The sequence below is a fragment of the Pararge aegeria genome, chromosome 1 (genome assembly GCF_905163445.1).
Source record: "Pararge aegeria chromosome 1, ilParAegt1.1, whole genome shotgun sequence".
Lineage (NCBI taxonomy): Eukaryota > Metazoa > Arthropoda > Insecta > Lepidoptera > Nymphalidae > Pararge > Pararge aegeria.
Genome location: NC_053180.1, coordinates 426,182 through 442,888, shown reverse-complemented (window position 1 = coordinate 442,888; position 16,707 = coordinate 426,182). Strand labels below are relative to the sequence as shown.

The window sequence follows — 16,707 nt, the reverse complement described above, 5'->3', positions numbered from 1 at the left end:
TTAACTTTATTGATGACTTGAACTTATCCTCGCAAAGCACGCAAGCATGTTCTGTGGAAATGCACACACACACAGTTTACTTAGTTATATGCTCATACCCATTCATGCTGGCTGTCCATGCAACTACACCAGGTTCTTACAGTATGTTGGTAAGATAGAACCATTCATTTAGTACAGCTTTTCATTAAAACAAAGTCAGAAGAGCAATTTTCAAGGTAGCAGATGTGCCAAACACTGTAGTGATATGCCAAAAATTAGCAATGGTCAAATGACGACATACAAATAGACCATGAGATATCACCAACAATGGTGTGTAGTTTAATTTACTAGAAAAAGTGCACTAAAGGCACCCACGATATGACTTTACATTTTATACAAAATAGGTATATACTATCTCACTAATAAGTATTATTGTGGTATCATTATAAATATAAGGCTAAGCGTATGCTGGGAAGCGGCGTGGGGTGATGCAACTGGTGGCACGGTCCTCAACAGATTGACTCGACTCGGCCGCTGATCAAGAGCCGCGGGGCAGTATGACATTTGTTCAAGCGAATTTCAACACCCCTTCGTCAAATTCGGGATTTGAGAATTTCGAGCTACCAGAAGCACTCAATAAACATTTGTTGGACCGAAAATACCATAACTAAAGTGATGCTCGTGAATGGTGCTAGGGTAAGTAAAGATTCGCCCATAGACAATGTCACAATTAGAAACACCAACTCTTTAAACAATATTTGATAAAAGAGGTACAAGTGTGGGACACTTGTACAGTTTTCGACTTAAGATGGTTCGAACAGAATATAAATACGGTTATCTGTATTTGATTGATCAACGACCGTATCGCATATGATCGGAATGCAGAAACATATTACTCAAACACACTCTTTCGAAGCATCATTGTTCTGCCAGTTGTTTTTAAATCTACCCGAACGTGAGTATTTATTAGTTACAATAGTTGTGCGACCTGCCTGCCATTTCCATACCACACGGGACCTCCCAAAATTATAAAAAAAATATACGTTTCAATCAGATTATAGGATATATGCTTAGATCGAAGTTCCTTGCCTAGATTTTGATATACCTACAACCTAAAAACATTACCAAAAGTGTAAATTGTCATTTATACAACCATTATACATATTGCTGATTCGGGCAACAAAATTATACAATTTCACATTATGATAAGAGAGACCCCTGCTGATCTCCCGAACAGGTGCGAAATTCCGCGGGGGGCGTTGAGCGATAATACCAGTGAATATTGATTGGAAAGGTGCAATCGACGATCACTCCGCGCGGGATTTGGCACGTGCGTGGGCACGCGCGCGCAGGCGGCGACCGCGTCCACTGCGTGCACACGGCACTGATCACAGCCTGAAGCACACCGTCCGACCTCGGGCACTGTCCGCGAGCACTGCGCGGTCGGCAGCGGCGATGCCACTTCTGCGCGGGCCGCAGCCGCTAGTCGGGCGGCGGGCGGCGCCGCGGCGCGTCGTATCATCGCGGCTGCGCGAACTGGCGCCGCTTCTTGTGGCGCGCGCTGTCGCCGCGGTAGCGCTGCGGCGGGGAGCCGTTGTAGCGCCGCTGCTTGGACGTGAAGGAGCGCGGCGCGCGGCCCTTGTCGCTGCCGGCGCTGTTGTTGTTGCTGCTGCTGTTGCTGCTGTTGTTGTTCGGGTTGCCGTAGCGCTGCTGCATCACACCTGCAACCGACGTCCCCACTGATAACGATCAGCTAGCTCTATTAGCCTACCCGACAAATATATTTTTTCAGTTCTTCCGAAACTTTTTTAATTAGATTCTTTGGTTTAAAAAATATTTCAATAAACCTTAATGCATTTTTAAACTATGTCTGTTTAGTCCGTGTAGTTATTTTAATGTCGTTTCGCGGCGCGGCGCGGGCTCACCGGAGGGGATGTTGTTGAAGTCGGAGTTGCTGGTGATGTGGTGGATGATGAGGCTCTGGTGCGCCGACACGCGGCGCGGCGTGGGCGAGGAGCACTGCAGCGCCGACAGCGGCGGCGAGGCGCGCGCGTCGGCGTCGGGCTCGGCGTCGGACGGCTCGGGCTCGGGCGCGCGGCGCGGGAAGAAGAAGGGCTCGAAGGTGTCCCGCACCCAGCGCCGGTACTGCAGCACGTGGTCCGTGACGCGCAGCACGCGGCCCAGCACGCTGTGGCGCGCCAGCAGCGCGCACGGCGGCGCCGCGGCCTGCTGCAGGATGACGTAGCCGTAGTCGAAGGCCTGCTTCACCTGGATGGCGCCGTAGCTGCTGCGCCCGATGTCGTTGCCGGCCGTCAGCGGGTCCTCGATGCACAGCAGCGACGGCCGGTGCCCGTCGCTCATCTCCTGCGGGCCGCGGGAGAGCGCAACTTCAAATTATTATATTGAACTATTTCACGTGTACTTTACTTTAAAAATCAATGACCGACCGCGAACGACAATATTTTTTGAGTTAGTTCGATAAAAGTTTTGATAAATTATCTCTCGCTGAACTTTTGCCGATGCATGGAAGCTCACCTTCTGGATCTCGTCCTTGGACAGGTAGGAGCCGCCGTTCTTGACGCGGATGGCGGTCTTGACGTAGTTGAACTTGCGGCCGTACAGCTCGAAGAACTCGATGAGCAGCACGCCCAGGTTGTGCGGCTGGCGCAGGCGCTCGGGGCGCGGGTGCAGCTGCAGGAAGCTGATGCACATGAGGATGAGCGAGTAGGAGGAGATGCCGCCCGTGAACACCTCGTTGAGGTCCCGCTGCAGCAGGAACTGCTTCAGCACCATCACCAGGCGCGACAGCACCGGGTACTTGTCCTGCATCACGAGTTCACGATAACGTTAAGCGCTACACATATGCTATCGCGGACTTTCTTGTAGGCCGTACTATACCTACACCTCAATCGTATATCTCCCATTAAGGCAGCGTTCGTAAGAAACGATTTCTGTCGACCGTTTTTTCTCAGTAAACCCACTCCCACGAAAAGTTCTTTTCAGGTTTCTTTTTTTTTTTTTATTCATCTATTTTATTTGCCGCAACGTCATTCGGGTCTCAGCTGAAAATCAGCGTCATGTATGAACCTATAATGCTGAGCTGTATACACCTTTTAGTCTGGTGTTGCAGACAGAAATTCTGTTACTATTCTTATTATTATAAGATGTTTGTAACACTTAACATGAATAAATGTATTTTCTTTCTTTCTATAAGATTTGCTTAGTGAATATACATTGGTTGGGAAGCCGGGTAAAAATCTGCCACCTGATAACTAACTTTTCTTGCGGCTACATAAACCATTATAGTTGACGAAGACAATGTATGGTGAGCTTTAACAGTTCTAAAAACATTTCTCAATATTACAGATAATTCTTAACAAAGAAGAGTAATACATGGGAATATTTAATAGACATGTCGTGGCAGCTTATGTACATATTATTATTTCCACGAGACATACAACTGCCAATGACTGCCTTTTCTAATGGCAGCTGCTGGCTCCCCGATGCGGGCATAATAAAAACCATTCTACGATATAACAAACCGTGTGCTTTATAAACATTTTCCATTTTAGTCATTTTTGTAAATATCGGCACAAACGGATGTACCAACTTTTTTAAAATCAATCATAAAGACAAGGGTCGATTCACATGATGGTTAATTTTTATTTTTAAAAACTATCGAGTGGCAGCCCTAGGCGGACACTTCCTCGGCCTTGCCGGTTACACTTGAGCAAACACGTCTGTCTGCTCATCCCAGGAGCCCGCCCCGCACCACAGCGCTACCGAAAGATTTCTGCCCCTTTTTAGCCACCTTCACACTAACACTAACCTCTAATGCCTATTTTTTTAAACTTGTACATAAAAAAAAAACAATAAAAAAAAATATATACATATACATATATATATAGGTAAGTGGTCGGGGGCAACTACGATCCCCTAAGTCTAATTTTTAGAGCGTTTTTCCGGCAATTAAATATCCCTAGGAGCAAGTTTTCTTTTAGCTTCTGCTATCAATTATGAGGCTGCGTCGCCACCGGTGTCCCGGGAATTCGCTCACAAGTAATTGAATCCCGTTTTACGGCTTTCATGAATTAAACAAACGGAACACCAACGGAATAGCTATTTAGTTTAAATGCAATGATCGAAAAGTACCGAGACTGCAGACATTGTCCGCGTGCAACGCGTCATGAGTGAATAGCATTCGACTTTGCTGAAAAATTGGGCAATCAAATGCAAAAAGAAAACGATTTACAGTTTCAAAGAGCGTTAGTTCGTTTGTTTGTTCTCAGTGGTTCTCTATGGAATATCGGCCAGCGCAGTTCTTTCAATGGTGTAAGCAGCGTCTCGCAAAATCCCCAGTCGAATTGCCAACAAGACCTTACGGCTAACTAGTTATGAACTAGTGTCCGATGTTTTAGCTCGCTCTATTGTAATATTTTAACTCATTGCCACACCATTTAAGTAGCTATTTTATTTACAGGTTAGGCGAATTCTATAACCTGTGTTTTGAGTGCCATAATTTAACTGTGTTTATGTGTCTTTCAAATATGTGTGCGACTTACCTTGAACTGCTTGATGAGCTCCGCGCTCTTGACCCCGCTGCTCATGTTGAAGGAGATGTCCACCTGCCGACACAACACGCGGTTGAGTATGTGTCCTACGATTCATATTTCATACGAACATACAGAAATCAGAGCCATTCCAACACGAATTGGTAGCACGTTTGTGAAGTGGAGCCGGCGCCTAATCAATCTAATGGGCGTGTTTAGAAACGTGCCATGTCCCGTGCAAGACATTATACTGTCTGTGTGTCTGTGTGGCTAAATTAAACGATTTCGAATAAGACAAGAGATTCTCGATTTTAGCTAAGCTTCTTTTTCAGAACTCTAAACTTATCATTTTAATTCCAATATGGCAGCCAAATAATTTTTTTAAGCATTTCATGATATAGGCATAAAATGAAAATCGACGAGAAGAATTTCGACTCTTTTTATTCTCCTACACTTAAACTACAAGCGTGAAGGGCTTGTAGTTAAAGCATCTGGTGGTCGGAGATGGTGTACCTAAGCTTGTTAGACTACGGGTAAGGGGTTAACCTGTTAAGGGGCGGTTATGTTAATATCGGTTTCCCCGCGACATCATAACGGAACGCTAAATCGCTTGGAGGCTCGTCTTTGTCAGAAGGGTGTAGTGGTAATAGAGCTTTTTGCGCTTCGAAGAGTTGCTAATTTCCATCCAACCGTCCAGGTAGCCCGATGGCTTGATCCGTCAATGATTACTGTAAAGAAAAAAATGACCAAGGCCGAAGCCCAAGAATGATTTTTCCCTTTGACGTCATACCTTAACATCGGAGTACTTGTCGGTCATCTTGACGATGGGCACGGTGGCCTTCTCCAGCACCTTGATGCTCTCCTTCTCCGCGATGTCCTGCACCACCAGCTCGCGCTCCAGCGTCCATAGCGGCAGCTTCTCCCACTGGCCTGCAACGCAGCATTGTAAGACTCATTCAATAGACCTTTGGAGGACAAACGAAACTGCAACGTTTCTAGATAGCGCTTTATCGATTAGGCTGATAACATCTTACTAACCGACTTTCAGCTCCCTACAAAGGACCTATGTCACATGACATGATGATTACGATGATTCCATAAAACTCCTTCCAACCGATTTGGAGCAGCGTTGTTGCTCAGGTGAGCTGACCCCTGAAGTTTACCGAATGAGCTTGAAGGTGAATATTTTACTAATTTCATCGCCGCGTAAATTTTAATCATTTTAAGCCATGCGGTTTGTCAGTCCAGCGGCATAAGTATAATTGGGGTAATCTGATGGGGCATCCCCGCCCGGCTGAGTCACAAGGGCGCTGACGCCGCGCGGGCCGGCATCATTGCGTATTAATAGACGCGCGGACGCGTAAACAACATTCCGCGCCATTGTTGATTCGATGTTTAGCGCGTCGGTTATGTCACCGGCTCTGCAAACAAGGCACTATAGCTTTCGGGCTTCAGCATAGTGACTATTATCTACTCAGTTTAATAGGTATCCTGCTTAAACAGCGGAACATATGAAATTACGTGGAGCGGTACATATCCCATTTCTGAGGAAACAAAGTAGACCACCAGTTGTCAACAGATTTCTAAAATTTTCCATTATATGTGTATACCTAACATTTGTATTGCATTGGATACATGTGTTCGGTTCTGTTCGGGTGAATCTGACAAAATTTGGCACACAGTGACAAAATGAGAGAGGGCACGGCTAGTAATCATCATTATCTTATCTAATTACCGGCGTGCTACAGGGCTAATATAAAATTTAAATTCGACTTTTATTAGTCGTAGTCGGATCCCACTTCTGATATGTAGCATTCGTCATTAGATTCCCCATGGTAATCAATGAAAGACATAACGCCTAAACAAAGAATAAGCAATATATCGTTGCACGAACGTGCCCCGTGGGCGTGGTTCTTCCAAATAATAATTTCGCGCACATTTGAACAACTGTGGCATCTATTCAGCTAGTAACAAAACCACACGGCCGCGTTGACTATTTATTTCAGCGCTCAAAGACCTTCGTGTTACAAGCTTTTATTATGCATGGCAGGTCAATTCTTAAATGAATTTTAAAACAGTTATCCCAAACCGATTGAGCTGTTTGCATACGTTCACATTAGGCTTTAATGATAATGCATGGTAACAAGGTGCCATCTTTCTTCATCTAATATAGCGCCGGAGGTCTCTCAAAAATGATGGATATTACAAAAAACACCCAACATTATAGAGCGTAAGTATTGAATATGTAGTCATTGGCAATGGTAAAAATGTGGATCTCTGAATAGGCTTCCTTCGAATTTCTAAATTCACAACTAGGATTTTTACTTATAGCCATAAGTGAAGATTAAATTATATACGTACTCGGCAAGAGAATTCAAATGATGAAAATTATTTATGTGTATTTATATATATTAATGATATTATGTACGATGTATTTGTGTAAATTAGTTTATGTATTAGTACGTATTTATTCGCATGTATGAATTTTAACATTTTTGTACCACCTGCAGTCTTCTCCCCTCTTTTCTTTCCTAATTCTAAGGTTGCCTGGCAGAGATCGTTATTAAGCGGAAAGGCCGCCTTTTTTTCTACTACTTTATTTCATGTTTCTTGCATATATATTTTTTGATTTGGTGTAATAATAATGTCGCCCGTGACTTTCGTGTCGGGGCCCAGTGGCCAATACCGGCACGTGAATGGAGCCGCGGAGGACTCTGCGCTGGCGTCATTCCGTCTCTGTCCACTGGAGTCATTCGGATGGAATTAAATACATATACCTAACCTCCTACCTGCGGACTGGTAGACTTCATAGAAATACTTAATTCTTAACATTTCTCGATTCGGGACTTGAACCACACTACTACTTGAGCATCGAGGTTGCCATATATTGATATAAATATCTTTAGCGCGAAACGACCTAGTGATGTCGGCGCCTGCACCGAAATAGCGCGCCCAGCAGATAAGCGGCGTCGCCCACGCCGCGGCCCACTTCACTCGCTGCTGATACTAACTATTACTGACAAACGCAGCAGCTTGCCTTGCTTACGCGACAGCCAGAGCGCTCGGCGCACTCCACTGACTGGCCGGGTAATGTACAACGGAAGACTTTTTTATATTCCACTACAGACTTAGACTGCAAACTGACCTGCTGGTAAGTGAGTATGGTAGTCATACACCCTAAATTAAGACTGGCTTAGTCTAACAAAAGTTACACCTGCGATACATAGAGTAAATGAATCGCCTCTTCATCGTCGTCGTCGTCGTCGTCGTCGTCGTCGTCATCGTCGTCGTACGCCTGCCCAGCGTGGTCGTTATGGGCATACCCTCCTGTTGGGAGAGGCCTTTAGTCCAGCAATGGACGGGAGGTTATTGATGAACGCACAATGTCAAAAAGCTTAAAGCGAATTCAACGCATGGTATTTTTGATACATACAATTTTTACCATGGGAAAATTTTCTGAAAACGTATTTGAAATGCAACGCACAATTGCAAAGGCTCATTGTCATTGTGCGTTGCATATCATTAGTTGCTACACCAACAGTTCGGCACTGGGACGCGTCCGCGCACTCACCTATGACGACGAGGTCGATGTCGCTGGTGGGCAGGTAGAGGCCGGTGCGGAAGGAGCCGAACACCTCGACGCGCGCCTGCGGCCACAGCGACAGGATGGCGCCGCGGATGCGGTTCACCACCGTGGAGCGCACCAGGTGCTCCGTCTCCGTCGGCGACATGTACATGTAGAAGTGCTCGATCTCCTCGTGCAGCCTGCGACACACAACGCGTTAGCGACGGCTAGCATGGCCAGGAGGCTGCTCGCATGGGACCTGAACTATATCCCCTGACAACCTACCGAAGCGCGAGGACAGGGTATAGGAGTAGCTTACCCCCGTTTATTACAAGTACAAATGTTTGTTCCACAATGCACTCAGTAGGTAAAACTGTGGAAGAACATCAAATTTTGCCCTCTCAGCGCGGAGTAAAATGTCTCCTGCCCATGCTACTCATAAGCAATATTATAGACGTACAAAATAAGCACTTCAGCAGTTAGTTTGCACACTACTTTAGCATTTCAAACATATGGATGTGAGGGATAGGATATATATGTTTACCGACATCCAGGGAATATCGATACATCTCAAAAATATTGTAATCAGTAGAACATAAAAATAATCCTACCTACGTATCTACGGAGGTTAGACTGTAAACTTATTTCGGTTAAAAGTTTAGTGTATCATAAAGTTGTGAAGGTCGCAAGACGCTCAAATACGAATTTAACAGCAATATCGACGGACGCAATGTGAGAGTGATTTCATTTTGTTTTATAAAAACTTTCTAAAACTTTTTTATTTTAAGGCTAGCCAAAGGAGGCTGTTGTTTACGATGCGATTTTTATTTTACGACACTCGACTTCCATCGTAAATGAGGCAGCCTTTGACGGCAATCTCACCTGGTGGTAAGTGATGATTGAGTCTAAGATAATATCGAGCTATAATGTAAGGGGTAGGTATGTCAGTTATCTTCAACCCAAATACAAATCGGTTAGGTTAGGAAGCTAACCACGATCGAATCCTCACAAGCGTCAACCTAAACCAGGACCTTCCACTTTAGGACTACGCTACGGCAGGTAAATCTTTCAAGTTTAACTAAGCTAAGCCGGTACAAACAAAGTCTAGGTACATATATATAAAGAGCCTACATAGGCTGCCTGTGCGCGAGGCGGATCGCTGACCCCCAGTTGCCCTAGTTTATGTATGTTTTTAATGTATTTTTCATTTATACCAGACACGAACTATATACATCGTGTCACGGCTGGAGGCTCACTGTTGATTGTGGACGCACGACACTGCGGTGCCCGTGCTAACAAGCCCCAAATATCAACGATCATATCGGTTAACAACTCACTCCACCCTGTTAATATTTCATCCTTTCACAATATCTTAATTTGGGGTTTTTTTATTGTTATCGCTTGTTATTGATACCGACGTTAAATTTTCAATCATTTACATTCATAAAATTTTGGGAAATCTGATATTAATGCCTCCAAATTAACGTTTGAAAATAAGCAACAATTGCACACACGAAAGCACTGAACCAGTACAACACTCGCTAAAAGAAGCGTCTTTTTGGGTGGAGACAAGCCGAAAGCGATGCCAAATTTCGTTGGAGTTGAGCTTGGTCGAGCGTTGACTAGGTCGATTGACAGCTAGTGTTCGATCTCACAGAGCGCCGGGCAACCGATCCGTAACAAATTCCGATTGGTTGGGTGAAAGGTTTCCAGCGCCGCGCGCCGCGCTAAGGCCGCCCGCCGCCGCCACATTCCTTTGAAGGTAGTTTGGTTCTAGTCGAATGTGGCTTTGGAGAGCGACAAGAAACCTTCTAGTACTAAAATCTATTGTATAACTTATTGGTTGAGAGTGATTCTTAACAACAATGTCCGACCACAGATCAGGAGCTCCCGATTAGATACAAAATTGGTAGATTGTCAACTATAAAATTAAATTTTACTTATTTTTATCGACATTTTCGTCATCTGTGAATTCTGTCAGAGATCGTAGCAATTACGCGTTGTTGCTTGGTTTGCTATGAACGATCATCTATATGAATCATCGTTCGAGGTATCAGTTTATCCTGATGTTACATATGTTTAGAAAGTATGGCTTGTATTCCAATGGTCATAGTTGTTTCGTTTATATTTAGTGGCTGCTAAACCGTCTTAATCAACAAGGCCTAGTGTAGCTACTCGTCCTATTATTACATATTTAGCTATAATGCATTTAAATAGTCAAAATAATCACGTAGCTTGCGCCGGAGATGCTTCGCTTTTGGAGTGTCGAGGTCGCCAGGTCACGTCTAGGTAACAAATAGGATGACTGTTAAAAGACGGCCAGAAGTACTTCTCAAAGATTATAGCGTCGCACCTGCTTGTGAAGTCAGGTACCATTTTCCTCAGACAAACCCAATCTTAAATAGGTATATGTGTGTGCATGCATTCGTATTTTTTTAGACTACTTGATTTAGTATGTGCTAATACACGCTTTTGGCAAATTTTTCTAGGCGTCAATCCGGATCCAATGAGCTATCGCACATAATTAAAGGCAGTATCTCTATTTTGTACCATTTTCAACTTGTCGACTAGATTACACGTTGTTTTGTCACTCAGATGTTTCCCGCAGTTGTGTATACTTATAGTCCGATTCTTGATATCGTTAAAGAAGTATACAATCTTATACTAATATAAAGCTGAAAGTTGGTTTGCTTGTTTGTTTACTTGACCGCGATTGTCTCAGGAACTACTGGTCCGATTTGATAAATTATTTCAGTGTTGGATAGCCCATTTGCTGAGAACGGCTGTAGGCTATAATATATCATCACGCTCAGACCAATAGGAGCGTAGCACCAATAAAGAATGTTTCAAAATCGGGATTTTACCTGTTGAGAGCTTCCGCTGTGTGCGGTGCTCAAACGGTTAAAGTTTCGATAAAATCATGCATGACAAACTTGTTCCCCTTCAATAGTTCGAAAAAAATTCCGCGAATGCATAATATGTCTATCTTTTAAGGTTGACTTAGAAGCGGACGAAGTCGCGAGGGACCGCTAGTCTTAAGTATAATCAGCCCAGCATCCCAGATTGTTTTTATTAACGTATTTTTCTGTCGAGGTCTTTAATTTGGTGTAGCAATGTCTGCTTGTAAGTATTATAATATGTGCTTCTAGATTTATCCTTGTCATAGGAATTTCACAGCACTTTTTAGCTCGGTAAAAGACTAAAAGCGAACGAAGTCATGGACATCGACTAGTGCTATTTATTTGTGGGTGCTAGTGTGTTCCACAAATCCGGTTACCTACGCGACCTTATGGCCGCATGGCGCGCAATTCAGGCGCGCCTTGGTCCAGTTTATGACACAAATATAACTTGTGACCTTTTACGGTGTAATTTATAAATGATTCATTAAATACATTATTTATTTGGAAAATATTTAGTACCGGCATTTGCATTTGACTCCGACACGTCGATGCATCCACAATGCAACCCCACTTTCGCATGTATTTAATACCAATTGATTATTTGGGATTTTCTTTCTTTATTAATACCAATTGATTATTTGGGATTTTCTTTCTTCCTTTTTTGTTTTTGTTTCAATAAAGAAAAATATAAATATATTCGTGGAAAAATTGTAAATAACCGAATTGACTCCAGCCTGTTATCGACCCTGCTACTCAGCCACAGAACTCACCGCAGCGTCCGTCCGGAATAAGGATGAAAATGAATGATGAAAATAATTTTTTCCCATTTTTCCAACTTTCACGCAAAATTTGAGATACTTTCACTCACGTCGGAAGCGAGCCCGCGCTTGTTTGCCTGACGTAATGTTATGGGCAGCCGCCCGCCGCAGAGGGCACTGACTCGCAAGGCCGTCTGCGCCGCGACGCAACCTAGCTGCCTACTACTGGGTCAAACTCTGGCTATTTTAGAACTTCAAGCGTGTCGCACTTTCGAACGCATTAAGACAATTCTATATTTATAGACCTCGAGTAGTTCACTATCTGAGAGTAGATACGATGAAGTCATCACTTAAAGCATCCTACTCTTTCATAGATATACAGGGATGAAGAGCTTATATGTAACACGTTCGAATGCGAGATGGTGGCGGAAGTACCGGTTCATGCATCATCATTATTCTCACTCGTCAATTTCCGGAACTAAATAGATTAACCATGGTTTATGAAAATTAAGCTTAATTTTCTATACTTCGCGAAAAGCAGGAGAATCTGTATCGTGTAATTTATAATTTCTTCAATCCATATACTCCACACCAAACAGATCTTACAGAATCAGGCTTAATTTTCATAATATATCATGGATTCCCGAAAAGTAACGCCTGTTTCTATCCAATAAATAATCATGTTTTGTGCAAAACCACATGATCAAAAATTTAAAGCATTTAGAAATGAAAACTGATAAAGAAGAAATACGAATAAAGCGAGGATGTTAAGTGGATGCGCAACCCGCCTGTACGACTGCTGCAAAATAAGTCCGGCGGCCCGACCCACCGGGTAAAGCCGCCGGGCTGGCTTGTTTACTGTGAGATTAGAGAGGATGGAAATAGACTTAAAAAAATATTATTTGGCATATTAAAAGGAGAAATGCTCTCAATCAAGGGCAGTGGGCAGCAACCCTGTTTTATGCGTCCAAGGTCGTGGGTTCGATTCCTACAGCTGGAAAATATTTGTGTGGTGAACATGAATGTTTTTCATTGGCTGGGTGTTTATCTGTATATTATAAGTATTTATGTTGTAGTATATTTATTTGATATTAATTATTTTTTGTTTTACTCAACTGCTGACACATCTCAACGAATCCACTCAAGTTAACACTGATTATGGAATACCACAAAATAAAAGTAGTGTAAATATATAGTATGTTATAAATTTCTTTTATACTTATAGTAAAATTTCTCCATAAACAATAAGGCTACTCAGCCTGTGTTGGGAGTCAGGGCTTCTCAGGCTGAGCAACCAGGGCTTGGTTGCTGGTGAAAGTTTCAGATCTGTATCTGCTATTCACCCAGGTTTCAGAATCTTTTATATAGCATTCTAATTTAACTTTCTATCTATGTATCTTTTTAATGTATCACTTATGATCTCTCTTAAACTATATGATAAGATAATATATTTATAACAATTATAACAAAGTTTTGATGGCAATAACTACTGTTTTAATGAGTTAAATGAGCACTCCAATTCTTTCTCAATTACATATGCTCACTTGATCCATCTAGTTCAAATTTCATTAAAAATTATTTACTTAAATAGGCCTATCATAGGTGCATATCAAACATATTACCAAAATACATTTTTTTTATGTTATTGTAAACTTGTCTATAGAATTACCTTTATTATTTGCCCTACTCTAGATCCAGCAGTGATGCAAGCATAAGCTATATGATTCAATTACTGATTACATAGTGTTTGATGTTAAATCCAGTCGGCAAACTATTTTATTTCTTCAGGGAAAAATGAGGATGTCCTATTACTGACCAACTACTGAAAGTAATTGGGATGGAGTTAATGTGATTTGAACTAAATCCAATAATTAATCTATGGATGGAAATGTCTGAAATAAATTATTATTATTATTATTAATGGTTTAGTTACCTTCGACAATTGGTTTATTTTAGTGTTTCTCAAAAATATACATTATAAAAATATAGCTTAATTTGCTATAGTCTGCGAAAAGCAGGAGAATCTGTATGGTGTAATTTATAATTTCTTCATTCCTTATACTCAACACCAAACAGATCTTCGGTAATGTACCCTCTATGCACGTTTTTCTCCAAAACCAGAATCCTCAGGAGATGTTGACTTTGCAATAAGCTATTTTTAATTATAATTGTATTGTTAATAAGCTCAACAATTATTCATTGTAAAGTCAACAGTTCCTGAGAATGCTCTGGTTTCGGAGCGAAACATGCGTAGAGGCTACATTGCCTAAGATAGGTTCGGTGTGAAGTTGATTGAAGAAATTAAAAATTACACCATACAGATTCTACTGCTTTTCACGGACTATAGCAAATTAAGTTTAATTTTCATAATATATCATGGATTTCCACAAAGTAACGCCTGCTTCTATCCAATATTCAAATATGTACAATATTTTAGTATGCAGGATATAAAACTTTTTAAACTAACTTATTAAACATGCTACTGTTAAGTAGGAAAAGATTGAATTAAGTTTAAATTTGTATACATATTGTCTACATATTGGAACTAAAATTACTACTTACATGATTTCTTTTGTTGTTTTTAAAGAAGAAGGAAATAAAACCAAGTGTGAATAAGTAAAAACAAAAAGAAAAGAGGTTTACTTTATGTTTTTATTAATTTCCTTGTTAACTATTTTCATATGATTTATAAGTTTATACTCATCAAATTACAGATCTCTAGTACTGGTCTCTGAACAAAGCTGTGGATGGACATATGGACAGATGACTTCATAGGTTAGTTGTTGACAACGGAACCCTAAAACAGCTGATTAAATACTTCTTAGTGAATTTACCTAGCAGAAAGCACCCAGTTAATGTAAATGAATGATAAACAGATAACCATGTGACACAGTGATATAATATTATTACAACTGATATAATGAGGCTACTATCTCTAGGTATGTGACATTTATTATAACTTCAACAATGATATCCATGTATTGAATTAAAGACTAATTTTGTTAATAAACTTCAAAAAGAAAATCTCCACTCAATGTTTGATCTATTTGTATATTAATAGATTTTATTGGTGATCACCATCAATATAGAATAAATTGTAAATTTGGGCAGTGAGAGGTATAATTGCAAACTCTCTAAAACCTTCTTGACCTTGGATTGCAGTAAGTTACACTAAGTAAATCTCCACTAACAGATTCCTATCAAATTTAGCGAAGCAGGGAGGTGAGAACTAACATACTTCATAAGAGGGCCCTTAAAACCTACACCTGGGTGGCAAGGCAAGGCTCAAATGGACTGGGCATTAGCATGATGAATAGAATACTAGATAGTTCATCTCAAATTTTTTTATTGTTAACACAAGGGTAAGATTAAAAAAAGTTTTATTTCAGAAAATTGGTTGTAATCATTTGAGCCTCTTTTATAAGGAGATTTTAGTTTTCATACTGTTGTTATCACATTACTGAAAGTCAGCTTATTTCACTAACATGTCTTGTGATAACAACTAAGACACTAGGAGGTATCTATGCAACATCTGAGTCTCTCACATGACTGAGGTATCCAAAATGCGTCTGTATTTATATCAAAATACCAACAACTCAATATGACATTGAGTCCATTGGCTATGGTTCAAATGTAATTTTAATTATTTCTTGAAAAGTATTAATTAATTATATTATAATTATTATCACATTTGTTTAAATGCCAATAAATTAAATAACTGGCACTCAAATCACAGATATTAAAAATTTAATTATTTACCCACTTTACAATATTACTAATATTATTTTAAAAACAAGCATACAGCTTTTTGGAATTTGTTATAAATTTGTTTTAAATGATTTTCAAACGCTACTAATAATATAATAATGTATATTTTATTTTCGATGGAAAGTTTAGTTTAGATAAACATTAGGTAACATAACTACATAAATTATAACCAAAAAATCGTGTACGATTAGATAGAGTGCAAGGCTGCAATGGGTTGCAAGTGAACATGAACTTGGACTGTGCAATGGGCCGCGCCGCCAATGTCAGCCGGGCGGCGCCCGCGCTGTCAGCTGCACCAGCAGCGAGGCCCTCGCTGGCCATTGTCATGTCAGCACTGACAGCACATCATCGCACGTAAATCAAACTCACCCAAGTATCCCGGGCTTGTAGTTATAGTTGGGCACCCGCCAAGGGCAGCCCCCGTATTCACCTATGAGCGCATCGTGGTTTTGATTCAGGTTAAACGTAGATGCGCGGTTATCGTTCGCTTTCCTTCGCGTTGGATTGAAATAGTTATTATTCCTACTTTCACCGTTCACTTCGCTTAAGGGTATAAAGTCCGGTGCTTTATTCACGTTAGGGTTAGCGTTCTCTAAGTTTTTGAGGTTCATTTTGTCCGTTTCACTTTGGGTTTCCCAGATACGAAGCCATAAGCGCTTCGCGGGTCCTTCCTGCTCGGGCTGGTACCACCCCACGTAGGGATCCATTCAGCCGAAGCGACTATACACTATATCGTATAACACATCTTGTATTATTTCACATTTATAATTACTATATTGAAAATTAATACAAAACAAAAATAAGTCACACCACATTCGGAACATGGACGACACGCGGTTAGTTGACACTTCATGAACTAGAGGGCGCCATCTTAGCAAAATAAATTCCAGACATATCATATTTTAGACATTTGTACAGTAGACACACTTTTTTCACATAAATATTGGTTTCTCGACTTTCACATTAAAATTAAATAAAATTAACGACTTTTTAATATATTTATAAGCTAATATTTGACAATATCGTCATTTTTACTGCAAATAATTAATATAAATATTGTACATATCAGGAAGTATCAACATCACAGAATTGATTTACTCCGTCAGTGATCTCGGGGCTCAGATCCACCAAAATCACAACTGTTACAGATTGCAAAACCGCAGAACCAGCAGTGTTTGTATCCTCAT

The 16,707-nt window shown here is 41.1% G+C and overlaps 1 protein-coding gene across 1 annotated transcript; it reads right to left on the bottom strand.

The window, feature by feature from the left end:
• Positions 1–1,398: 1,398 nt before the first annotated feature.
• Positions 1,399–16,467, bottom strand: LOC120636981 (non-canonical poly(A) RNA polymerase protein Trf4-1-like). The gene is made up of 7 exons (XM_039908562.1): positions 15,890–16,467; positions 8,101–8,294; positions 5,320–5,459; positions 4,542–4,604; positions 2,515–2,802; positions 1,905–2,343; positions 1,399–1,700 (listed from the first exon to the last, which is right to left on the bottom strand). The coding sequence occupies exons 1-7, from the start codon at positions 16,225–16,227 to the stop codon at positions 1,498–1,500; spliced, it is 1,665 nt and encodes a 554-aa protein (XP_039764496.1). The 5' UTR covers positions 16,228–16,467; the 3' UTR covers positions 1,399–1,497.
• Between the last annotated feature and the right edge of the window lie 240 nt (positions 16,468–16,707).

Excerpts from the sequence above, each read along its gene's own strand:
- LOC120636981 (XM_039908562.1), bottom strand. The coding sequence starts at position 16,227 with ATGGATCCCTACGTGGGGTGGTACCAGCCCGAGCAGGAAGGACCCGCG. Across the intron at positions 8,295-15,889 it reads TACAAGCCCGGGATACTTGG|GCTGCACGAGGAGATCGAGC; the intron begins GTGAGTTTGATT and ends TGTGTGTCGCAG. Across the intron at positions 4,605-5,319 it reads ACAAGTACTCCGATGTTAAG|GTGGACATCTCCTTCAACAT; the intron begins GTATGACGTCAA and ends TTGTGTCGGCAG.